The sequence below is a fragment of the Pristiophorus japonicus genome, chromosome 13, assembly GCF_044704955.1.
Source record: "Pristiophorus japonicus isolate sPriJap1 chromosome 13, sPriJap1.hap1, whole genome shotgun sequence".
NCBI lineage: Eukaryota > Metazoa > Chordata > Chondrichthyes > Pristiophoridae > Pristiophorus > Pristiophorus japonicus.
Window position 1 is genome coordinate 54,690,011 of NC_091989.1, and position 26,873 is coordinate 54,716,883.

Genomic DNA, 26,873 nt, shown 5'->3' on the forward strand with positions numbered 1-26,873 from the left:
ATTGTAGCACTAATTTAATAGGATTTTTCAAAAGTTAGTTGGACAGTCTGCAATAATGAGATGCTGCAATTCTATGTTGGTCGCTTCTTTCCAAGTTTTAATTATTTAATTGTAGCTTTTTATAAATATAAATCTTTCTTTAATTCCACCCACATTTTCTTCCTAGCCACTTATTCAAAATTTGCTGAGACTCAAAACTGACACGACTCAACGCTCCTTTTTTGAAGTTCCTATATACAACTATGTGCCAGGCAGTAGATTTGGCCTCTTCCACTGACAAGATTCCAACCTTTATCTATGCTTTTATAAAAACAAGGGATGGGTAGAAATACAAATAAAACAGAAACAAATGCTTAAACTCAAACTTCAACCCGATTCACTTCCTCCCCATCAAAACACTTCCAACTTTGGCTGCACTGACAACATATAAACAGGATTTCATCTCAAATAAATTTCAGGATTGGGATCAATGGCTCCCATTGCCTACCGGTAATATCACCAACTCATTCCCTCGGGCCTCCATATCTGCTCACTCATCAGCTTTCAGCTGTTCTCGGTCTTTGCTACTCTCCCATCGATAGGGCATTTCTACTCCCAAACCCTGCCAATTTGTGCTATTAAAAAGTTACTGGTGCTTCTGGAAGGTGGTGTCTTGAGTGCCTTCTATTAACAGCACATCTTAATTGAACCACAACGAGGGCAGAGTCCTCAGACTACCTCCCCGGCCCCCAAGGTAAACCTTAGGAGTGACTGATGCAGAGCCACAGGACTCACAGCTCAGCTGTAGAAATCGTGCTAGTTCGGATTTTGTTTTCGAATTCAATTACACACCAGAAATATATAAATATCTATTTTTTAATTAACGTATTCAAATTGGTCATTTTGCCTCACTCCCCAGTAGTCTGTGGTTCTGCAGCAAAACAAGCCTGCCTTGGATAGAATTTACAACACAAAAACAGATCATTCGGTCCTGCAGGACTATGCCGGTCTTTATGCACCACACAAGCCTTCCCCCACCTTATTTTACCTCACACATCTCTCAGTCCATCAACATATGATGTGAAGTACAGCTGTCAGTACAATGACTGAAATGTAACAAGTCAGAAACACGTGTAGAGATGAAAAGATATTGAGACACTGTCCCTTTTTAAACCAAAAAGAGTGAATCACACCCCAAAACATGTGAAATTATGCTGACTGCTGATTAACATGCAAACAGCCTCTAACTCTGCAAGCAACATTTAAATAGAGAGCAGGCTCCACACGATATTGGGCTCCCTGTTGAGCGCTCACCCTCACACACTTACCACTGCTGCAAGTCTCACACCCACATTTCACAGCTTATACACAATACCAGCTATTCAATCATGACAGGTACATCTACCAAACACATTGCACCACACTCACTGACACACTTTTTCTCTTGCAAGTCAAGTTGGCTCACAACTGGCAGGAACCAGAGAAAACAAGCAGGGGCCAAGCATGGCTGCAGGCCCTGACCCAACTGTAGGAAACAGTGCTGGTGATAATGGAGGGACCATCACGGAGGCCATGGCGATCGGCGAGGCGGAAAGCATTGATGACGACGATATGGTCACCTAATCCTTCTTTGCACATCCCATTTCCCCCTCATCCCAAAATCTCTTCTCATTTACAAGCTGCCGATGGTGCAAGCAAGCACATCTTGCTTTCCCCTCACCACAATCCTACCCTTGTGCCTTTCTCATGACGTGAATAGCATATTTCGCGAGTTGGTCTTATCGCAGGTAAAGGTTACACAGCCAGATAGGGGATGGATGACCAACAGGAAGAGCAGTGCAAGGAAGGTCCCCTGCGGTCATCCCCCTGCAAAACAGATACACCGCTTTGGGTACTGTTGAGGGGGATGACTCATCAGGGGAGGACAGCAGCAGCCAAGTTCATGGCGCCATGGGTGGCTCTTCTGCACAGGAGGGCAGGAAAAAGAGTGGGAGAGCAATAGTGATAGGGGATTCAATTGTAAGGGGAATAGATAGGCGTTTCTGCAGCCGCAACCGAGACTCCAGGATGGTATGTTGTCTCCCTGGTGCAAGGGTCAAGGATGTCTCGGAACGGGTGCAGGGCATTCTGAAAAGGGAGGGTGAACAGCCAGTTGTCGTGGTGCATATAGGTACCAACGATAAAGGTAAAAAAACGTGATGAGGTCCTACGAGATGAATTTAGGGAGCTAGGAGCTAAATTAAAAAGTAGGACCTCAAAAGTAGTAATCTCAAGATTGCTACCAGTACCACGTGCTAGTCAGAGTAGGAATTGCAGGATAGCTCAGATGAATACGTGGCTTGATGAGTGGTGCATCAGGGAGCGATTCAAATTCCTGGGACATTGGAATCGGTTCTGGGGTATGTTGGGACCAGTACAAACAGGACGGTCTGCACCTGGGCAGGACCGGAACCAATGTCCTAGGGTGAGTGTTTGCTAGTGCTGTTGGGGAGGAGTTAAACTAATATGGCAGGGGGATGGGAACCTATGCAGGGAGACAGAGAGAAGTAGAATGGGGTCAGAAGCAAAAGATAGAAAGAAGAAAAGTAAAAGTGGAGGGCAGAGAAAACTAAGGCAAAAAGCAAAACGGGCCACATTACACCAAAATTCTAAAGGGGCAAAGTGTGTTAGAAAGACAAGCCTGAAGGCTCTGTGCCTCAATGCGAGGAGTATTCAGAATAAGGTGGACGAATTAACTGCGCAGATAGCAGTTAACGGGTATGATGTAATGGGCATCACGGAGACTTGGCTCCTGGGTGACCAAGGCTGGGAACTCAACATCCAGGGGTATTCAACATTTAGGAAGGATAGACAGAAAGGAAAAGGAGGCAGGGTGGCATTGCTGGTTAAATAGGAAATTAATGCAATAGTAAGAAAGGACATTAGCTTGGATGATGTGGAATCGGTATGGGTGGAGCTATGGAATATCAAGTCCTGAACTTGAGGAAAGGTAACTTCGATGGTCTGAGGCATGAATTGGCAGAATAGACTGGCAAACGATACTAAAAGGGTTGACGGTGGATAAACAATGGCAAACATTTAAAGATTACATGGATGAACTCCAGCAATTGTATATCCTTGTCTGGAGTAAAAATAAAACGGGGAAGGTGGTTCAACCGTGGCTAACAAGGGAAATTAAGGATAGTGTTAAATCCAAGGAAGAGGCATATAAATTGGCCAGAAAAAGCAGCAAACCCGAGGACTGGGAGAAATTTAGAATTCAGCAGAGGAGGACAAAGGGTTTAATTAAGAGGGGGAAAATAGAGTATAAGAAGAAGTTTGCTGGGAACATAAAAACTGACTGCAAAAGTTTCTATAGATATGTGAAGAGAAAAAGATTAGTGAAGACAAACGTAGGTCCCTTGCAGTCGGATTCAGGTGAATTTATAATGGGGAACAAAGAAATGGCAGACCAATTGAACAAATACTTTGGTTCTGTCTTCACGAAGGAAGACACAAATAATCTTCCGGAAATACTAGGGGACCGAGGGTCTAGTGAGGAGGAGGAAGTGAAGGATATCCTTATTAGGTGGAAAATTGTGTTAGGGAAATTGATGGGATTGAAGGCTGATAAATACCCAGGGCCTGATAGTCTGCATCCCAGAGTACTTCAGGAAGTAGCCCTAGAAATAGTGGATGCATTGGTGATCATTTTCCAACAGTCTATCGACTCTGGAGCAGTTCCTATGGACTGGTGCATAGCTAATGTAACACCACTTTTTAAACAGGGAGGGAGAGAGAAAGCGAGTAATTATAGACTGGTTAGCCTGACATCAGTAGTGGGGAAAATGTTGGAATCAATTATTAACGATGAAATAGCAGCACATTTGGAAAGCAGTGATAGGATCAGTCCAAGTCAGCATGGATTTATGACAAATCTTCTGGAATTGTTTGAGGATGTAACTAGTAGAGTGGACAAGGGAGAACCAGTGGATGTGGTGTATTTGGACTTTCAAAAGGATTTTGACAAGGTCCCACACAAGAGATTGGTGTGCAAAATCAAAGCACATGGTATTGGGGATAATATACTGACGTGGATAGAGAACTGGTTGGCAGACAGGAAGCAGCGAGTCGGGATAAACGGGTCCTTTTCAAAATGGCAGGCAGTGACTAGTGGAGTGCCGCAGGGCTCAGTGCTGGGACCCCAGCTCTTTACAATATACATCAATGATTTGGATGAAGGAATTGAGTGTAATATTTCCAAGTTTGCAGATGACACTAAACTGGGTGGCGGTGTGAGCTGTGAGGGGGATGCTAGGAGGCTGCAGGGTGACTTGGACAGGTTAGGTGAGTGGGCAAATGCATGGCAGATGCAGTGTAATGTGGATAAATGTGAGGTTATCCACTTTGGGGGCAAAAACGCGAAGGCAGAATATTATCTGAATGGCGACAGATTAGGAAAAGGGGAGGTGCAACGAGACCTGGGTTTCATGGTTCATCAGTCATTGAAAGTTGGCACACAGGTACAGCAGGCGGTGAATAAGGCAAATGGTATGTGGGCCTTCATAGCTAGAGGATTTGAGTATAGGAGCAGGGAAGTCTTACTGTAGTTGTACAGGGCCTTGGTGAGACCTCACCTGGAATATTATGTTCAGTTTTGGTCTCCCATTCTGAGGAAGGACATTCTTGCTATTGAGGAAGTGCAGCGAAGGTTCACCAGATTGATTCCCGGGATGGCAGGACTGGCATATGAGGGGAGACTGGATCAACTGGGCCTTTATACATTGGAGTTTAGAAGGATGAGAGGGGATCTCATAAAAACATCTAAGATTCTGACGGGACGGGACAGGTTAGATGCGGGTAGATTGTTCTCGATGTTGGGGAAGTCTAGAACCAGGGGACACAGTCTTAGGATAAGGGGTAGGCATTTAGGACTGAGATGAGGAGAAACTTCTTCACTCAGAGAGTTGTTAACCTGTGGAAATTCCCTGCCGCAGAGAGTTGTTGATGCCAGTTCATTGGATATATTCAAGAGGGAGTTGGATATGGCCCTTACGGCTAAAGGGATCCAGGGGTATGGAGAGAAAGCAGGAAAGAGGTACTGAGGGAATGATCAGCCATGATCTTATTGAATGGTGGTGCAGGCTCGAAGGGCCAAATGGCCTACTCCTGCACCTATTTTCTATATTTCTATGTTTCTGATACCTAAGAACTCCAACCTGGCCAGCCTGTGCAGCAAGAAGTAGCGGCGGAGAGTGATGGAGAAGAGGAGACATCATCACTCGATCTGACACCCCCAGGCAGCAGCTCGGCAAACGGCACTGTGCAAACTTGAGAGGGTAGTATAGAGGCGGGATCTGGTGATGAGTCACTTGGCATGACTGGGCTGCAACCAGGCTGGAGAAAAGGGTAGTGCAGGTGCCAGCTGCCCAGAGGGCAAGGTCACATATGAGTTCTGCTGCACAGGTATTGAGATGAGAACTTCGATGGGGCAGCTTTCAGAAGAACACATGGGGAAAGATTTTTTCTGAGTATTATTTTAGTTGCCGACGTGTTACAGAACTCCGTTCAGACCCGGTCTGCAGTAACTGCGTTCAATTCTGGGCACCACACCTCAGGAAGGATATATTGGCCTTGGAGGGGGTGCTGCAGAGATTCACCAGAATGATACCGGGGATTAAAGGGTTAAATTAAGAGGGCAGGTTGCACAGACTAGGCTTGAATTGCTTCGAGTATAGAAGATTAAGGGGTGATCTAATTGAGGTGTTTAGAATGATTAAAGGATTTGATAGTGTTGGAGTGGATTTTCGGACATAGCAAAGCATGATGGAGTAAGCCAACTATCTGCCTTTTCACTAAATGAACTTTGTACCAAGAAGCCTAATGAACTCTGCAGCAACAAGTGACTCATGGCCAGGTGCAGGCCACTGTTTCATAGAAAGCTTTGTAACAGAATAACTAACCACAAAAGAAGATACAGAGGAAGAGCCCCCAAACTCGTGCCATGCTATCAGGTTTCACTAGGACTAAAAAGTTGTGCAACAATATGATTGGTTGTATGTAAATGAATTGCATTGCCATATGGATTGATTGGCTGTATGTGAATGAATTTAAATGATTGTATTCCGCCTTCTGTAAACTGCTTATAACCCCGCGGCACCAGGCACTCGGGGAGAAGGTGTTTCGCAGGTCGCGGGACCTCAAATCTTCTCCCAGAGCTCTGTTAGCAATAAAGTTGTCTCTCTTACCCTACCAGAGTCCATGTGAATTTATTTTCACTAACAATAGGGTAGATAGAGATAAACTATTTCCTCTGCTGGAACAAGGGGACATAACCTTAAAATTAGATCTGGGCCATTCAGCGGTAATGTCAGGAAGAAATTCTTCACACAAAGGGTAGTGGAAATCTGGAACTCTCTTCTCCAAAAAGCTGTTGAGGCTGGAAAGGGTCAATTAAAAATGTCAAAACTGAGATTGTTGTTGGCCAGGGTTATGGAACCAAGGTGGGTGGATGGAGTCAAGATATAGATGAGCCATGATCTAATTGAATGGAGATACAGGCTCGAGGGGCTGAATGGTCTCCTCCTGTTCCTATGTTATTGAAAGATTAAGCTTCGCTTGGAGCCAGATTTCGCTGAAGTGTGAAATGTCCTGCGGTATTTGCCATTAGTCACACTGATTGCACTGACCCAAGAGACATTTCTGGGGGTGTTCACAGTCGTGTTTGGATATTTCGACTGGCTTCTTCAGACATGGAATAGCTATGAGTTGCCAACTCAGTTTGGACCTATTCCTGGAGGTTTCATCACATGACTTGCCGCCTTCAACCCCACCATTGGCCGCCCAACACGCCCATCCCCACGGAGCCCCCCCCCCCCCCCAACTGGCCGTCCAACGTGCTCGTCCTCGCAGAGCCACGCTCCCACTCTCCTCCGAGATAGGAGTGTCAGCTGTGGCTCAGTGAGTCGCACACTTGCCTCTGAGTCAGAAGCTTGTGGGTTCAGGTCCCATTCCAGGGACTTGAGCACATAAATCTAGGCTGACACTCCAGTCTATCTGCTCTCTCAGGTGGACGTAAAAGATCCCATGGCACTATTCTGAAGAAGAGCAGGGGAGTTATCCCCGGTGTCCTGGCCAGTATTTATCTCTCAAACAACATAACAAAAACAGATTATCTGGTCATTATCACAATACTGTTTGTGGGAGCTTGCTTTGCGCAAATTGGCTGATGAGTTTCCCATATTACAACAGTGACTACACTCCAAAAGTACTTAATTGGCTGTAAAGCGCTTTAAGACATCCAGTGGTTGTGAAAGATGCTGTATAAATGCAAGTCAGTCTTTCTTTATCTGTGCTCCTCTAATTCTGGCCTCAAGCATACCCAATTTTAATCGCCTGACCAGGCCCAAAGCTTTGGAATTCTCTCCCTAAACCTCACCACCTCTCTTTCCTCCTTTAAGACACTTCTTAAAACCTACCTCTCTGTCCATATATCTCCTTGTGTGGCTCAGTATCAAATGTTTTTTTAACGCTTCTGTGAAGCGCCTTAGGATATTTTAGTACGTTAAAGGTGCTATATAAGTACAAGTTGTTATTGTTGTTGTTGCCATTTTCAGTTCCCCATTTAAGCCCAGTTTCTCTTAAAACAAATCAGATTTAAAACAGTTTCTTCCCTGCTTGATATTTACGTATTGCAGATGTAGATATTGCGAGGACAAGCAAACTTCACAATACAGGACATTCATTCGTTTTTATTACGTTTTTATAATTGGGTGCAAAAGTCCTTGAACTCGTAACATTTAATGGAAGGAAGCAAAATGAATTGCTAACTATTAAAAATTCTTAACAATAATGAACCCCAGAAAAAAATAAACCAGCATATAATTACCTGCAAAATCCCAGACATTCAACATGTATTCCTTTCTCTTCCCTTTGTTTTCTTTTACGTGAACTGACCACTCTTTAACATCAATTCCAATAGTGGCTTTCTCTGGTCCAAAATTGGTACGCTTGCATTTCATCAGCTGCTGAAGCAATGTGGTTTTACCACTTCCAGCATTTCCCACTATTATTAGCTTCATTCTGTAATAAGGCACAGCTTTCTTCAGGCGCTGATGCAGAAATCTAATATAAAAAAGGTAAACGTGAGAATTTTTAAAGAAAAGTGGTTCAAAGTACAACTAAATTACATTGGCTCCGATATTTACTTGGGGAGGATTTTTGGATGGGAAACCCAGAAGTATGGGTTTCCCGAATGCTGCAGGATATCTTTAAAATCTTTTCAACAGGTTTCCTGACTGACCCCAACAGCTCTCTTCACAAGCTGCCCGGTAGAGACATGAGCGACATTATTTCATCTCGGCCTCATTTTGTGGAGAGCAGAAAGGAGTCCTGAACTAGGGTAGCAGGAGGTAGGCCTTGTGTCCAATCAGCCAGCCATTAGGCCAATCACCTGCCTTAAATATGCGAGCCATGTCCGTGTTCCTCAATATAAAAGCATCGTGAGTTGCTCCAGCGTGCATGGCATTCACGTGGAGGAATCGCAGATGGGCATCACACGCTATCCGAACATTAAAGGAGTGAAACCCCTCTGTTCAGGTAGCTTTGTCATTCGTCGCGCGTGATCTTCAATGCCACGTGTGTGCCATCGATGGATCTTGCACGTTGGAGATGCAGCTATCCTAAAGAACTCCAGTGACCGCTGCTCCGCCAATGTTGCATCAAATTTGATTATGTCATTTACCCTGCGGAACAGGGCATGTGTCACTGCCTGATGCTGGCCTTTACTGCCCCTGGGCTGAACCGGCACAGCTCCTCTGGTGATCTCTGGAATGAGCCAGTCCCATAGACATTGGCGGTTGTTATCACCTTCATCTCCACAGTGATGGCCGTGTTGGTCGACGATCGAGGCCTCAGGTCACCGATTGCCGCCTTAGTGAAGCGCAGAAGGCACATGACCCGCTCCTCAGACATCGCCTTGCAGCTCAAGTGAGCCTGTAAACACGTGTGGAGTATCTGCAGCTCGGGTGAACATATGGCCTGTGCAACCGCACTCATCGTGCTTCGAACCTCCACAGCTCTCTCTCCACTGTCTCCTCCTTTTCTTTCTCCTCCTTCTCCTCCAATCTTATACGGGCAAGTGTGATGGCAAGAAAGTGCGCCATTTTTAAACTTTACATAATATTTCAAAAATAAACAAGTGTAAACTACTATAATAAGGTAATAATGTAAATATGACTATTTTTAAACTACATCTAATGGCTTAATTTAAATAAACTCAGCTGCAGGCCTGTACCTCACAAACGATTACTAGTCAATGCAAAGGTTATCCACTTTAGCAGAAAAAATAGAAAAGCAAATTATACTTTAAATGGAGAAAACTTGCAAAGTCCTGCAGTACAAAGGGACCTGGGGGTCCTTGTGCATGAAACACAAAGTTAGTATGCAGGTACAAGTGATCAGGAAGGCAAATGGAATGTTGGTCTTTATTACAAGGGGCTAGAGTATAAAATCAGAGAAGTCCTGCTACAACTGTACAGGGTATTGGTGAGACCACACTTGGAGTACTGCATGCAGTTTTGATCTCCGTATTTAAGGAAGGATATACTTGCATTAGAGGCTGTTCAGAGAAGGTTTATTAGGCTGATTCCGGAGATGAGGAGGTTGACTTATAAAGATAGGTTGAGTCGGTTGGGCCTATACTCGTTGGAATTCAGAAGAATGAGGTGATCTTATTGAAACATATAAGATAATGAGGGGGCTCAACAAGGTGGATAGAGAGAGGATATTTCCACTCATAAGGGAAACTAAAACTAGGGGACTTGGTCTCAGAATAAGGGGCTGCCCATTTAATACTGAGATGAAGAGGAATTTCTTCTCAGATGGTTGTAAATCTGTGGAATTCTCTGCTCCAGAGAGCTGTGAAGGCTGGGTCATTGAACATATTTAAGGCGGAGATAAACAGATTTTTGAGCAATAAAGGGTTATGGGAAATGGGCAGGGAAGTGAAGCTGAGTCCATGATCAGATCAGCCATGATATTAAATGTCGGAGCAGGATCGAACGGTTAAATGGCCTACTCCTGCTCCTACTTCTTATGTTCTTAAGGCGGCTAAAATCTCATGACTATTGCGCAGACCCTTTAGCAGCTGAGCGTGCCGCTATCTCTCCCAGCGATCAGTGTGGGACCTCGCGATTGATGTGGGTCTGCGCACCTTAGGGGGAACATGGCCTACCGTCTCATCTTTAGGCTTCAGTGCAATCAGATCTGCCATTTGGCACCACACAAAAATAATATAATTGCTCTCTTAGTTTCATATTTCACACGCCTGCAGGCCTTCAGTATATATGCCAACAGTGTCATGGAAATTACATATTGATGACTTAACTGCACAAACATCTTTCTGCTTTCACGGGCTACGGAAATGTTTGACGCTATTTTAAAGAAAATAAAGTTAGTCACCTTATAATATCTTTTGTTTTACTGCCCACATGTTTTAAATCCAAATCCAGAAACAATCCTTGTAATTCAAGCTCCCACAACTTTTGCAGCTTCCCCATTTCATTTGGCAAGGATCTCAATTCAGAGTTATGACTCAGTAGTAAAGAGGTGATGTTTTCTAGCAGGCCAACCTGAGGAGGTAGCTGAAAGTAACATTAAAATCCAAATGATTAAAATTTAACTCGAGACTGGATAAACCTAAATATAAATCAAACATACTTAAAAATGCCAAACATGACCATGCACAATTGTAGCAAAGCACAGGTTCAAAGAAAAATATTTTCTTGTATATTTATCCACTGGTCATAAAATCATAGGGCTCAATTTTGGTCAGGAGTTGCTCAGTTTTTTTGGGGAGTAACTTGGTTTTTCTGGCGAAACGTAAAAATCACCATTTTCCCCAATCAATTTGCACCAGTGTAACTGAGTTAGTTACGATTTTTTTTAAGTTTAGTTTTTTTTCTCAAAAGGGAACGTTGCCAGCCACCTACGCCAGTTCTGCCCATTTAGGCAACTGTGGCCAGCTAATAGTTACTCCAAATCTACTTAGGCCAGCGTATGTGGCCACTTCAGAAAATCCTTGCGGAGAGTTAAAAAATCGGCGCAGGTAGGTACATCGAAGGCTATTCGACCTGGGATAGGGACAGGAAGCGGAGAGGACCTGCCTGCACCCAAACCACCAAGCCTTACAAACCACTAAACCTTGGAAACAAAAAGTAATAAGAATTCAATAATAAAAAAAAAATTGAAGTAAGTCCTACCTTCATCTTCAAACTCGGCCCTGGAAGGCAGCGGGCCAGCTGGTGAGATGGGCACTCGGCCTGGGCTAGGGGCGGGCAGGCAGGAGAACCGATAGAAATCATCCAGGCAGGAGCACTATCAGTTCTCCTGCCCGCCCATCCCTTGCCCTGGCCGAGTGGCCTCCCAGTGCGATTGATCTCTTAGAAATCGCACCAGGAGACCACTCGGCCTGGGCTAGGGGCGGGAACGATTCCAGTGGTCAGCATTGGGTCCCACAGAGCGGCTGCAGCAAGACACGAAGAGGGGGCGAGGAGTTACTGCGCATGCGCGAACACTCCACTGTGCATGTGCAGACGTCCCGGCAGTTTTTGGCGCAGGACGCTGATCCATCCCCGACTCGACTGGCCATGCTGCGTGACCACAGGGAAGAGGCCGGACAGCGGCCAAAGTGGGAGGGAAATTTTTCGGCGCACTTCTGAACGGAGAAAAGCGGCGCAACTCCAGGAAGTGCACCAAAAACCAGGCTGGGCCAAAATTGAAGCCACTGCATGGTTACATCACAGAAGGAGGCCTTTAGGCCCGTCAAGCCTGAGCCAGCTCTCTGCAAGAGCACATCTGCTTGTCCCATATCCCCATCCTTTTCCCGTAGCCCTGCAATTTTTTTCCCTTCAGGTACTTATCCAATTCCCTTTGGAAAGCCACAATTGAATCTGCCTCCACCACCCTTTCAGGCAGTGCATTCCAGGCCATAACCGCTCACTACATTAAAAAAGTTCTCCTTCATGTCGCCCTGGGTCCTTCTGCCAATCTGTGTCCTTTGGTTCTCGACCCTTATGCCAATGCAAACAGTTTCTCTCTATCCACTCTGTCTAGGACCCTCATGATTTTAAATATCTCTATTAAATCTCCTCTCAACCTTCTCTGCTCCAAGGAGAACAACCTTCATCCCTGGAACCATTCTTGTAAATTTTTTCTGCACCCTCTCGAAGGCCTTTACATTCTTCCTAAAGTGTGGTGCCCAGAATTGGACACAATACTCCAGTTAAGGCCGAATCAGTGTATTTTTAAAAAAGGTTCATCATAACTGCCTTGTTTTTGTACTCTATACCTATATTTATGAAGCCCAGAATCCTGTATGCTTTTTGAACCGCTTTCTCAACTTGCCATGCCACCTTCAACGTTTGTGCAATGTCAACAGGTCTCTCTGATCATGCATCCCCTTTAGAATTGTACCCTTTAGTTTATATTGCCTCTCTTCATTCGTCCTACCGAAATATATCACTTTGCACTTTTCTGCATTAAATTTCATCTGCCACGGTGTTCACCCATTCCACCAGCCCGTCTATGTCCTCTTGAAGTCTACCACTATCCTCCTCGCTTTTCATTATATTCCAAGTTTTGTCATCTTCAAATTTTGAAATTGTGCCCTGTGCATCCAAGTATAACTCATTAATATACTTCAAGAAAAGCAGTGGGCCTAGTACCGACCGCTGGGGAACACTACTCTCCGTTTCCTATCACTTAGCCAATTTCATATCCATGGGCTTCAATCTTGCTGGCAAGCATATTATGTGGCACTTTATTAAACGCCTTTTGAAAATCCAAGTACACCACATCAACCGCATTGCCCTCTGTTACCTCATCGTTAGTTAAACACGATTTGCCTTTAACAAATCTGTACAGGCTTTCCTTAATTAATCCAGACGTGTCCAAGTAACTTAATTTTATCCCGGATTATTGTTTCTATAAGCTTCCCCACTACTGAGGTTATACTGACTGATCTGTATTTGCATGTTTATTCTGGCATCCTTTTTTGAACAAGGGTGTAACATTTGCAATTCTCCAGTCTTCTGGCACCACCCCCGTATCTAAGGAGGATTGGAAGGTTATGGCCAATACCTCCGCAATTTCTACCCTTACCTACCTCAGCATCCCATCTAGTCCTGGTGACTTATCTACCTTAATACAGCCAGCCCGTCTAGTACCTCCCCCTTATCAAATCTTTTTTTATGCTCTTTCTAATTTTCAGAAAGGTTCAAGTAAGAAACCATGAACAACAGGTTATTCAATTTACAGGGTTTACTGAAATAAAACTTAAAATTTCACCTCTTTCAAGTTGTTATTGTTAAGATTCAATTTTTCTAGTCTTGACCATTTGTGCACTCCTTCACTCAGATCCAAAACACTGATTTGGTTATGGCTGAATATCAGCTCCCTTAAACTTGAAGATTCCCAATGTACAGGCCCAGGAAGCTCTGATATGTTATTGTGACTTAGGTTTACACTTCGTAAACTAGAGAGAAAATAAAGACATCTTAGATTATTGATTGAAAAATAAATTTAAATTTATGGTGATCAGACTGTGAAAAACAATCAATTCTTCAATCTGCAGAATTATCAAGTGTTTTCATATCTTGGTTCTCAAGATCTCTCAAACATTGAGCTTAACTTCAACATACACACCATTAAAGTTTCTACAAAAGCAAAATACTGCGGATACTGGAGTCTGGAAGAAAAACAGAAAATGCTGGAAATCTCAGCGGGTCAGGCAGCATCTGTGGAGAGAAAGCAGAGTTAATGTTTCGAATCAATGAACCTTTGTCAGAATTTCTACAGTATGAACATTTCATTCACACTGTACTAGATATGGAAATGATTAAAAGGATACTTCGCAATGCATCAGTTATAAAACCAAGGAGAGAGGGAATACAGAATATTTGTTTCTTCAAAACCATCTTCAATGCCACTCTCTGTTTAGATGCCTTGACTTAAGCAAGTTAAACAGAAAAAAATCACTTCAGGTTAACTTAATGGCTCATTAAAATTAGTTAATGCAATATCTTTTGTGGTGGGGGACCTGAATGCGCGGTTGGCAGCATAGCTAAGGATTACGCTGCCAACATCCGACCGAAATCCACACTTACCTCGTGTGAACCCTGCTTCAAAAAGTTGCTTTCAAACTCTGCAGAGTTGTGCGCAACATTGTGGCGCACCGTTGTGCATATGCAAACCTGGGATTCCTGAATCTTAGCCAGTCAGCAAACAGAAAAGATTGCTGAACCAGGATATATGTAAATATATGTAAATAGAAGACAGAAGTCTTCTACACACAGCACTGCCCCAAAGTCACCAAAATCCATGGCGCGGCCTTGGACAATGTGGATAACTTTCCATACCTCAGGAGCCTATTATCAGCAAGGGCAGACATCGACAACGAGGTCCAACACCGCCTCCAGTGCGCCAGCGCAGCCTTCGGTCACCTGAGGAAGAGAGTGTTCGAAGATCAGGCCCTCAAATCTGGCACTAAGTGTATGGTCTACAGGGTTCTAGTGATACCCGTCCTCCTGTACGGCTCAGAGACATGGACCATATACAGAAGACACCTCAAGTCGCTGGAGAAATACCAACGATGTCTCCGCAAGATCCTGCAAATTCCCTGGGAGGATAGACACACCAACGTCAGTGTTCTCGATCAGGCCAATATCTCCAGCATCGAAGCATTGACCACACTCGACCAGCTCTGTTGGGCGGGCCACATTGTCCTCATGCCCTACATAAGACTCCCAAAACAAGCGCTCTACTCGGAACTCCTACAAGGCAGGCGATCCCCAGGTGGGTAGAGGAACTGTTTCAAGGACACCCTTAAAACCTCCTTGATATAGTGCGACATCCCCACCGACACCTGGGAGTACCTGGCCAAAGACCAACCAAAGTGGAGGAAGAGCATCTGGGAGGGCGCTGAGCACCTCGAGTCTCGTCGTCGAGAGCACGCAGAAATCAAGCACAGGCAGCGGAAGGAACATGCAGCAAAGCAGACTCCCCACCCACCTTTTCCTCCAATGACTGTGTGCCCCACCTGTGACAGAGACTGCAATTCCTGCATTGGACTGTAGAGTCACCTGAGAACTCACTTTTAGCGTGGAAGCAAGTCTTCCTCGATTTCAAGGGACTGCCTATGATGATGATGATTTACAATCTACATAGTGTTTAATGTTGTTTGAAGGGATTTAAAAAGGCAGCTATATATATTTTAGTTATGGCAGATATACATTTGATGAATAAATGAATGAATTGAGGGTAAGGAAAGAGGCATACATTAAGTACATGGACAACAGGGGAGAGCATGATAAGGGAGAATGCGAAGAGATTAGGAGAGAAGTCAAAAAAACAATTAGGAAGGCAAGGAGGAACTATGGGCCCAAGTTTCCACATGATTTGCGCCTGATTTTTAGGAGCAACTGGTGGAGAACGGACTATCTTAGAAATCGCAATTCTCCACATTTTTTTTTCTGCAGTTCTAGTCAGGTAGAACAGTTCTACTTTGGAACAGAATTTTTTCTTCAAAAGGGGGCGTGTCCGGCCACTGACGCCTGATTTCAAAGTTTCCACAGTGAAAACGTACTCCAAACTAACTTAGAATGGAGCAAGTGAAGATTTTTGTAGAACTGAAAAAACCTGTTCTACACATTAAAAAAATCAGGCACAGGTTACAAATTAGGCGTCCAGAACGAGGTGGGGGGGAGAAGGGAAGTCATTAAATTCTATAATAAATCCTTATTTATACTTATACAAATAAATCCAACCTGAATAAACATTTATAAGCAAAGAAAAGATTAAATAAACCATCTTCCTACCTGTGAGGCTGAACAGGCCGGCCCGAGACTTCGGGCAGGGCCCGTCCCCAGCACCAGATTTACAGGTAGATGGTGTTGGGTCGGGTCAGGGGGAGGGAGGGAGAGAGAGAGAGAGAGAGAGAGAGAGAGAGAGAGAGAGAGAGAGAGAGAGAGAGAGAGAGAGAGAGAAGGGGGGGGGAGGGAGAGAGAGAGGGGGGGGGAGGGAGAGAGAGAGAGAGAGAGAGAGAGAGAGAGAGAGAGAGAGAGAGAGAGAGAGGAGGGAGGGAGCGAGAGGGGGGGGAGGGAGAGAGAGGGGGGGAGGGAGAGAGGGAGGGAGGGAGGGAGGGAGAGAGAGGGGGAGGGAGGGAGGGAGAGAGAGGGGGGGAGGGAGAGAGAGGGGGGGAGGGAGAGAGAGAGAGGGGGGAGGGAGAGAGAGAGAGGGGGGGAGGGAGAGAGAGAGAGGGGGGAGGGAGGGAGGGAGAGAGGGGGGGAGGGGGAGGTCAGGTCAGGGGGGGGGGGAGGTCAGGTCGGGGAGGGGGAGGTCAGGTCGGGGAGGAGGGGGAGGTCAGGTCGGGGGGGAGGGGGAGGTCAGGTCGGGGGGGAGGGGGAGGTCAGGTCGGGGGGGAGGGGGAGGTCAGGTCGGGGGGGGAGGGGGAGGTCAGGTCGGGGGGAGGGGGAGGTCAGGTCGGGGGGGGAGGGGGAGGTCAGGTCGGGGGGGAGGGGGAGGTCAGGTCGGGGGGGAGGGGGAGGTCAGGTCGGGGAGGGGGAGGTCAGGACGGGGAGGGGGAGGTCAGGTCGGGGAGGGGGAGGTCAGGTCGGGGAGGGGGAGGTCAGGTCGGGGAGGGGGAGGTCAGGTCGGATCCAGTCCGGGGGCAGAGGAGCGGGAGGAGGTCGGGTCGGGTCCAGTCCAGTCGGGGGGGGGGGGGTGGGAGCGGGAGCAGGAGCGCGGGTCGGATCGGGTCCAGTCAGGGGGGGGGGGGGGGCGGAGCGGGAGTCGGGTCGGGTCCAGTCTGGGTGGGGGGGTTGGGTCGGGGGACAGGAGTCGGGTCGGGTCAGGTCGGGTCCAGTCGGTGGGGGGGGGGGGGAGCGGGAGCAGGAGCGCGGGTCGGGTCGGGTCCAGTGGGGGGGGGGCGGGGGTCGGGTCGGGGGTTGGGAGCGCGGGTCGGGTCCAGTCGGGGCAGGGGGGGGGGGAGCGGGAGCAGGAGCGCGGGTCGGGTTGGGTCCAGACCCGGGGGGGGGTGGGGGGAGGGGGCGGGGAGCGGGTGTCGGGTCCGGTCCGGAGGCGGGGGGGGGGGAGCGGTGTCGGGTCTGGTCGGGGGGGGGGGGGGGCGGAAAGCAGGAGCTGGCCGTGGGAGGAGCCTTATTCACGCAGCCCCAGTGAGGCCATTCGGCCAGGGCTAGGGGCTGCGTGCTTCGGGCCCCTCCCACACAGTTTCGGGCGCCTGGAGCTACTGCACTTGCGTGCCCACTGTAGCGCGCATGTGCAGAGGTCACGGCACTGTTTTCAGCGCAGGGACCTGGCTCCGCCCCCCCACAGCTCGTGCTGCGCTGCGCCGAGGGCCAGAGGACCTGCAGGGAGGTGGAGAGTATGGAGGATTTTTTTAGGCGCACATTGTGGCCCGAAAAACGGGCGTCCAGGTCGGGACTGCGCCGTTCTAGGCCCTATGAAATTAAATTATCAAGGAACATAAAACAAAATAGCAAAATAATTTACAGGCTCAGAAATTTTTTTTAAAAAGGTAGTCGGAATGGGAATAGGGATGGACAAAATACTACCACGGGCAGCGATGGAAAAATGGCAGAAATATTAAATAATTACTTTGCTCCAGCAATTACCAGGGAGATAGAACAGGTGGATATGACATCGGATGATGAGATTGGTAATGAGATAACTGCATTTAAAATAAAAAGGATATATTTTAAATAAACTAATCAAACTCAGAGGATAAAACCCCTGGTCCGGACAGAATACATCCATGCATTTTAAAAGAATCTAGGGAAGGGATAGCAGAGGCATTACTACACATAATTAATAATTCGTTCGAACAAGGTGCAGTGCCAAAGGACTGGCAGATAGCCAACAGAATACCTATAGTTAAGAAGGGGTATAGAACATGTCCAGGGAACTATATCCAGTCAGATTAACATCGGTGGTAGGAAAATTAATGGAATCCCTATGAAAGGAGACAATAGAACATTTAGAAATCAAAAATATACCAATGAATAGTCAGCATGCATTTCAAAAGGGAAAGTCTTGCTTGACCAACGTCATTTAATTTTTTGAAATGGTAGCAGAGAGGAGTCAAGGGTAATGCAGTAGATGTCATTTATCTAGATTTTCAAAAGACTTTCGATAAGGTACATAAAACACTAATGAATAAGGTTAGAGAATGCAAAGTCAGGGGACAAGTAGCAGAATGAATAGCTAGCTGGCTTCAAGACAGAAAGCAGAGAATAGGGACAAAGAATAGCTATTCACTGTGGCAAAAGGGGGGTAGTGGTGTTCCACAGGATCAGTGCTGGGACCACTGTTGTTCACAATTTATATTAACGATTTAGACTTTGGAATAAAAAACACAATTTCTAAATTTGCAGATGACACCAATTTTTTTTTTTGGGGGGGGCAGGGGGAGGGGATAGCCAATACTGAGGAGGACTGCAACAAATTACAGGAAGACATTAATAAACTTGCAGAATGGGCATATAATTGGCAAATGGAATGCAACACAGATAAATGTGAGGTATTATATTTTAGTAGGAAGAATAGGGAGGTCACAAGTCTGGATGGGGTTGAGGAGCAAAGGGATCTCCGAGTACAAATACACAAATCACTAAAAGTAGTGACACAGGTTAACAAGGCCATAAAAAAGCAAAACAAGCACTAGTTTATTTAGAGGGACAGAATTGAAAAGTAGTGAAGTTATGCTGAACTTGCATCGAACCTTGGTTACAACAACAACTTGTATTTATACAGTGCCATTAATGTGGTAAAACATCCTAAGGCAAGAGTATTAGAAAACAAGAAAATAAATTTGACACTGAGCCAGATAAGAAATTATGGCAGATGTTTGGTCAAAGAGGTAGGTTTTAAAGAGCGTCTTGAAGGAGGAAAAAGAGGTAGAGCGGCGGAGAGGTTTAGGGATCGAGTTCTAGAGCTTAGGAACTAGGCAGCTGAAGGCACGGCCACCGATGGTTGAGCAATTAGAATCAGGTATATCCAAGATGGCAGAATTTGAGGAGCGTAGATATCTTGGGGGATTGTGAGGCTGAAGGAGATTACAGAGAAAGGGAGTGGCGAGGCCATGGAGGGATTTGTAAACAAGGATGAGAATTTTGAAATCGGGGCATTGCTCAACAGGGAGCCTGTCATGTATTCAACCAGCATTGTAACCCATGTATAAACTGACCTAAGTTGTACACCGTGACAACACTGACCACTAGGTGGGAGACACTCCTAACCTGGACCTTCAGGTATAAAAGGGGAAGCTCCACCCACCTTCATCACTTGAGTGCTAAGGAATAAAGGACAGGTCACAGACTGACCTTCTCTCAAGGATGGGCCTCGTGTGCATTTATACTGTGTAGTAAGGACGTATCAATGGTGACAAGAAACTGGGATTTAAACCACGCGAGCATGGCCACTAGCAGAACAGACGAGAGGTACTGTGTTAAGGAATGGTTGGGACAGAGATTCAACATTGTTAAAGCAGCACACAGTTCTCCAGGCGGACAAGGGCAGTCAGGCATGCCCCAACATATAGTCGAACCCAGAGGGGGAGTTCGACAGAGACAATGGCAAGCTGAACAGCGATTCACGCCATTGCAAGGGACAATGCGGCCAGTAATGGGGCGATCAACACCTGTTAATGGTGCACTCAAGGACAATAACAGGGGCAGTCAGGGACGATCGACTGGCAAGGGACCTTTTGTTTCAAACCGCAACTCATGCTGGAGGCGTGGAGGCATACATTCAGCCGGAGTTTGCAGAGATGAGCAAAATACCTGCAGAAATTGCAGAAATGGACACTGGGGGAAATCGCTGGAAGCTGAAGTTCAGCGAGTTCATGTGGAGCACGTATACAGTTCATACACCAAGACGCCACCGATAATGATGAAAGTGCTCCTCAATGGCATCCCAGTATCAATGGAGTTAGACACGGGTGCCAGCCAGTCCCTGATGGGTATCAAACAGTTCGAAAAGTTGTGGGCATCCAAGGCCAGGCGGCCAAAATTATCGCCGATTGACGCACAGCTACGGACTTACACAAAGCAGATCATTCCGGTGCTAGGCAGCGCCACGGTAGTCGTGACCCACAAAGATTCGGAGAACAGGTTGCCACTCTGATTGTCCCAGGGGACGGTCCCGCACTACTGGGGAGGAGTTGGCTTGCTGTCATGAACTGGAAATGGGGTGATGTCAATGCAATTTCCTCTGTGGAGCGAGTATCATGCTCACAGGTCCTGGACAAATTTGACTCATTATTTCAACCCGGCATTGGCACTTTCATGGGGGCCAAGGTAGTGATTCACATAAACCCGGACGCCTGACCAGTACACCACAAGGCCAGAGCGGTGCCGTACGTGATGCGGGAAAAGATAGAAGGCGAATTGGACCGCCTGTTGAGGGAAGGCATCATCTCGCCAGTCAAATTCAGTGACTGGGCGAGCCCGATTGTGCCGGTGCTCAAGGCGGATGGGTCAGTCAGGATATCTGGCGATTACAAGGCCACCATCAATCGGGTGTCACTCCAAGACCAGTACCCGCTACCGAGAGCGGAGGACCTCTTTGCGACGCTATCCGGTGGCAAAGTTTTTTCAAAATTGGACCTGACCTCAGCTTACATGACACAGGAGCTGGCGAGTGAGTCGAAGAAGCTGACCACCATCACGACACACAAGGGGTTGTTTGAGTACAACAGATGTCCCTTCGGGATTCGCTCGGCCGCCGTGATCTTCCAACGAAATATGGAAAGCCTCCTCAAGTCGATTCCAGGGACGGTGGTTTTTCAGGACGACATCCTCATTACGGGTTACGATACTGAAGAACACCTCCACAACCTGGAGGAGGTGCTACGCAGACTGGACCGGGTAGGTCTGCGACTGAAAAAGGCGAAGTGCATCTTCCTAGCTCCAGAGGTAGAATTCCTGGGGATGAGGGTAGCAGCAGACGGGATCAGCCCTACTGCATTCAAGACGGAAGCGATCCAGAGAGCACCCAGACCCCGTAACACGACGGAGCTGCGTCGTTCCTGGGGCTCCTGAACTATTTTGGTAACTTTCTTCCCAAATTGAGCACGCTGCTAGAGCTGCAACACGTGCTCCTACGCAAAGGTTGCGAATGGGTCTGGGGGGACAGCCAGGAAAGGGCTTTTAATAGAGCACGCAATTTGTTATGTTCTAACAATCTGTTAACGCTATATGACCCATGTAAGAAACTTGTGTTAACGTGCGATGCATCGTCCTATGGTGTCGGGTGTGTGTTGCAGCATGTCAATGCCAAGGGTCAGTTACAGCCGGTAGCTTATGCCTCCAGGAGTCTGTCCCAGGCAGAAAGGGGCTACGGGATGGTAGAAAAGGAGGCGCTCGCATGTGTATATGCTGTCAAGAAAATGCACCAGTACCTGTTTGGCAGGAAATTTGAGCTGGAGACAGATCACAAACCCCTAACGTCCCTTTTGGCCGACAACAAGGCCATAAATGCAAACGCATCGGCCCGCATACAGAGGTGGGCACTCACGTTAGCTGCCTATGACTACGCAATTCGGCACAGACCGGGCACCGAAAACTGCGCCGATGCACTCAGCAGACTCCCACTAGCCACCACTGAGGGTGCTACCGAGCATGGTGCTGAGATGGTCATGGCTGTTGAAGCTATCGGAAGCGAAGGCTCACCCGTGACAGCCCGTCAAATTAAAGTCTGGACAAATAAAGACCCGCTATTGTCTCTAGTCAAGAAATGTGTCCTGAATGGGGACTGGGCAGCCACGTACAGGGCATGCCCTGAGAAATTTAAACCATTTCACAGGCGCAAGGATGAACTCTCGATTCAGGCCGATTGCCTACTGTGGGGAAACCGCGTAGTCATGCCCCAGATGGGCAGAGAGGTGTTCATCAGAGAACTCCACAATGGGCACCCGGACATTGTCACGCTGAAGGCAATTGCCAGGTCACACGTCTGGTGGCCAGGGATAGACGCAGATCTGGAACTTTGTGTTCGCCGGTGCAACACGTGTGCCCAGCTGGGCCATGCGCCCAGGGAAGCCCCCCTTAGCCCCTGGCCATGGCCCGCCAAGCCTTGGTCACGCATCCATGTGGACTACGCAGGTCCTTTCATGGGGAAAATGTTTTTGGTTGTAGTAGACGCCTACTCCAAATGGATCGAGTGTGACATTTTAAATTCAAGCACATCCTCTGCCACAGTAGAAAGTCTACGGGCAATGTTCGCCGCCCACGGTCTACCGGATATCTTGGTCAGCGACAATGGCCCGTGCTTCACAAGCACTGAATTCCAGGACTTCATGGCAGGCAATGGAATTAACCATGTTAGAACGGCACCGTTCAAGCCGGCCTCAAACGGCCAGGCAGAATGAGCAGCGCAGATAATCAAACAGAGGATGCTCAGAATCCAAGGGGGTTCCCTGCAAACCCGCTTATCATGCCTCCTGTTGGCCTATAGATCCCGACCACACTTGCTCACAGGGGTTCCATCCGCAGGGCTGCTAATGAAAAGGACGCTCAAAACCCGATTATCCCTTATACACCCCACCATGAAAGAAATTGTCGAGAGCAGGCGCCAGTCACAATATCACTACCATGACAGGAATGCGAGGGCGCGATGTATTGATGTAAATGATCCTGTTTTGTCCTCAACTACGCTGCAGGGCCCAAATGGCTCGCAGGCACTGTGGTTGCCAAAGAGGGAAATAGGATTCTGGTAGTTAAACTTACCAATGGACAAATCTGCCGCAAACATGTGGATCAAACAAAAAGGAGGTTCAGCAACCCCATAGAAGAAGCAGAGGAAGAACACGATATAGAGTTCACTCCACCACAGGTGACCGAACACCTGAACCAAAGGGAGGAGAGCCCAGTCACTGTGGGCACTCCGGACAGGCCTGAGGCACTGCAAACAGCAGACACTCAGGCCAGCGCCCAACAACCGGAGCCCCAACTCAGGCGCTCTATAAGGGAGCGTAAACCACCAGAGAGACTCAACCTGTGATCCCAATAAGACTTTGGGGGGGGAGCTGATGTCATGTATTCATCCAGCATTGTAACCCATGTATAAACTGACCTAAATTGTACATCATGAGAACACTGACCACTAGGTGGGAGACACTCCTAACCTGGACCTTCAGGTATAAAAGGGGAAGCTCCACCCACCTTCATCACTAGAGTGCTAAGGAATAAAGGACAGGTCACAGACTGACCTCCTCTCAAGCATGGGCCTCGTGTGCATTTATACTGTGTAGTAAGGACGTATCAGAGCCAATGTAGGTCAGCGAGCACAGAGGTGACGTTTAAGCGGGACTTGGTGCGAGTTAGGTCATGGGCTGCCGAGTTTTGGATGACTTTTAGTTTACGTAGGGTAGAATGTGGGAGGCCAGCCAAAAGTGCATTAAGAGTAGTCAAGTCTAGAGTTAACAAAGGCATGGAAGTGGATTTCAGCAGCAGGTGAGCTGAGGCAGGGGTGGAGACGGGCAATGTTGTGGAGGCGGAAATAGGCGGTTTTAGTTATGCCGCGGATATGTGGCAGGAAGCTCATTTCAGGGTCAAATATGACACCTAGGTTGCGAACAGTCTGGTTCAGCCTCAGACAGATGCGAGGGAAGGGATAGAGTCGGATGGCTCGGGAATGCAGTTTGTGGCAGGGACCAAAGACAATGGATTCGGTCTTCCCAATATTTAATTGGAGAACATTTCTGCTCATCCAGAACTGTACTCCAGGAGAGAGAACCGTTAACAATGTCAGCTAACATGAGAGTCAGAAAAGGAAATTGGGTGGTCAGCAGTTTAGTGGGAATAGGGTCAAGGGAGCAGGAAGAGGGTCTCATGGGCAAAATGAGCGTGGAGAGGTCAAGATAGGAGATCAGAGAGAAACTGGAGAAAGATGCGAGTTTAGGGCCAGAGCAGGGGGGGAACCTCAGAAAAGTTTGGCCCGGTGGGCTAGGTGAAGTGGCAGAGGTAGCTGATCAGATAGTATCAATCTTTGAGACAAAGTAGTCCATGAGCTCCTTGTACTTGTTGTTGAAGGTGAGTGTGGTGGAGACAGGGGAGAGGGGTTTAAGAAGATGGTTAGCAGTCGAGAATAGTAGCCGGGAGTTCTCTTTGCATTCCAGAATGATCCTGGAATAGTGAGCAGATTCGACCACACTTGGACTACTGCGTACAATTCTAGTCGCCATATTATAAAAAGGATAGAGGCATTGGAGACAGTGCAGAGGAGATTTATAAGGAGGATACCAGAAATGCGAGGGTTTACCTATCTGGAAAGGAGGAACAGGTTGGGTCTCTTTTTTCTTGAAAAGTGAAGGCTGAGGGTTGACCTAATATAGGTCTCATGAGAGGTTTTGAGGGAGTAGATAAAGAATTTTTCCACTTGTGGGGAAGAACACAACTAGAGGCTATCAATATAAGATAGTCCCCAAGGAACCAAATAGAGAATTCAGAAGAAACTTCTTTACCCAGAGAATGGTGGGAATATGGAACTCGCTCCCAGAGAGTGGTTGAAGCGAATAGTATAGATGCATTTAAGGAGAGGCTAGCCAAACATTGGATGGAGAAGGGAATAGAGGATTATGCAGATAGAGTTAGATGAGGAAAGACGGGAAGAGGCTCGAGTGGAGCATAAACACCCGAATGGACTGTTGGGCCGAATGGTCCATTTCTGTGCTATAAATCCTATGGAATCCTAGGTAAAACATCTTTCATAACTATATATAAATAATAATACTGTAATTGCTAGATGTACTGCTCTTACCTACTCAGTGTTACATCAGATGCTCCATTATTTGTATTGTGCCCATAAAGAAGGAAACCCCAGTGCAAAATGTTTCTATAAATCAGTCGGATTGTTTGATTGTACAGGTTGAACCTCCCTTATCCGGCACCCTTGGGACCTGGCCTGTCCCGAATGAGGGATTTTGCCGGATGGGGGGGGGGGGAGGTCACGTGTTTGGGTGGACTGGGCTTTTAAATGCTGTTGCTGAGGTAAGTGTGTGTGTGCACTGATTGACTGGACTATCAGTCAGTCAGTGCGCAGGGAGCCTCGAAGAGTCAGCGGGCCCCGGAGAGTCGGCCTGACCCCTTGGAGGGAGCGCTGTGGGGAGGAGCAGCTGGCCCGAGGACTGTGGCTGCTGGAGTTCCAGCAGGGCGAGGAGGAGGAGGCAGCTGATTGAGGAGAAAGATTATTTTGGTGAGTAAAATTTTGACGGTTGCATTCTGCGCATGCACCACTCGGGAATGGTCCTGGACAAGGGGTGGTGCTGGATGAGGGAGTCCCAGATAAGAGGTTCAACCTGTAATATGTTGAGAAATAATCAACACACACGAGTGCCTATTGCTAGTGTTTACTGTGCTTAATTTCTGGGTTCAAGAACTAATCGGGAAAGATTTTGACACATGAAAAGAGCTCTCTGTCTGGCCAGTAAATTTTTAATCAGAAAATGCTGGAAACACTCAAAAGGTCAGTCAGCAGCCACCAACTAACACAATTTTCTTATCCCCCATCCCCTTACACTGTGCTACAGGTTCCTGCTCCTGTTTGCACCAGACGTTTTCAGGGTAATTAATGCTTAGTAGAGGGGCAATTAGCCCAACATTTCGCCAGCATGTTGATTTCAATGGTAGGTGAAATGTGCAACGAAGCTGATGCGGTCGGAAATTGACAGATCGCAAGTTTGGGATTAAATCTCAATCTTGCGGTCAATTTTAAAGGCGGTATGATGCCGTACTCTGAGTATGCCGTCATACTGACTGTGAATAAAACTGAATGATTTTAAAATGAGCTGCTTGGCAATGTGACCGTTAAAATGAAAGTGTTTCTACCTCAGTAGAGTCAGAGTACAGTTAGTTGCCTGCTTTTCCCCTTATGTAAATCAATGATAATTACTAAGTCAACAGAACATTGCACTACAAATCAACATAGCACTGCAGTTTCACAGCTAATGCATCATTATCCATACTTCAGCAATTTTAAAAGTGTTCCAACAAAGCACTTGAACTACACGTGCCAACAAGTTAACAGCTAAAATATTCCAAAGAGGTAGCCAGTGAATGTTGTGAATACTTGAAATTTCTGACAATGAGCCAAAGACAAAGGCACATCGTCAGATTCAGAGATCTACCCCTCCTGCATGGTGCACCTCACCAGTTTGAAGCCGAGGGTCAGGTTGGGCTTTAGTGGTGGCATGGGATTAAGGTCCTGGGGTTGGCAGGTAGAAGGGAATGGGCAACTGAGACATGGAAGACTGAGCAGATTGAGGCTGGCAATTGGGAGCAGAGTGGGGCTCTTTTCTCTAGAAAATAGGAAGCTGCGTGGTGACTTAATAGAGGTCATTAAAATTATGAAGGGGTTCGATAGGGTATTCGTCGTCAAGAAATTTCCACTTGTGGGGGGCGTCCAAAAGTAGAGGTCATAAATACAAGATAGTCACTAATAAATCCAATGAGGAATTCAGGAGAAACGTCTTTACCCAGAGAGTACTTGGAATGTGTGACTTGCTACCACATTGAATAGTTGGGGCGATCAGCAGAGATGCATTTAAGGAGAAGCCAGATAAGTATGAGGGAGAAGACGGCAAGGATATGCTGATATGATAAGAAGAAAGTAGAGTGGGAGGAGGCTTGTGTGGAGCATAAACACCAGGATAGACCAGTTGGGCCAAATGGCCTGTTTCTGACTCTGCTGCAAATTCTATGTAATTCTTACAAAGTTAGCTCTTAAACATGTAGTTCGGGACCTGGAATATTAGGTCCTTCATTGAAACACCTGTGAACTCATCCCTTTTTGCCATGGAAGCAAGTCATCCTCGATACAAGAGACCGCCTATGATGATGATG

At 46.9% G+C, this 26,873-nt stretch overlaps 1 protein-coding gene across 5 annotated transcripts in view; it reads right to left on the bottom strand.

Annotated features, from left to right (window-relative positions):
* lrrk2 (leucine-rich repeat kinase 2) overlaps positions 1-26,873 on the bottom strand; it is a 234,783-nt gene that overhangs the window by 62,524 nt on the left and 145,386 nt on the right. For all 5 annotated transcript variants that reach the window (XM_070897488.1, XM_070897489.1, XM_070897487.1 and 2 more), the window contains 3 exons: positions 13,306-13,492; positions 10,420-10,601; positions 7,847-8,082 (listed from right to left, as the gene is read on the bottom strand). In XM_070897488.1, the coding sequence (XP_070753589.1) occupies positions 7,847-8,082; positions 10,420-10,601; positions 13,306-13,492 (605 nt within the window). The remainder of the gene's footprint in view (positions 1-7,846; positions 8,083-10,419; positions 10,602-13,305; positions 13,493-26,873) is intronic.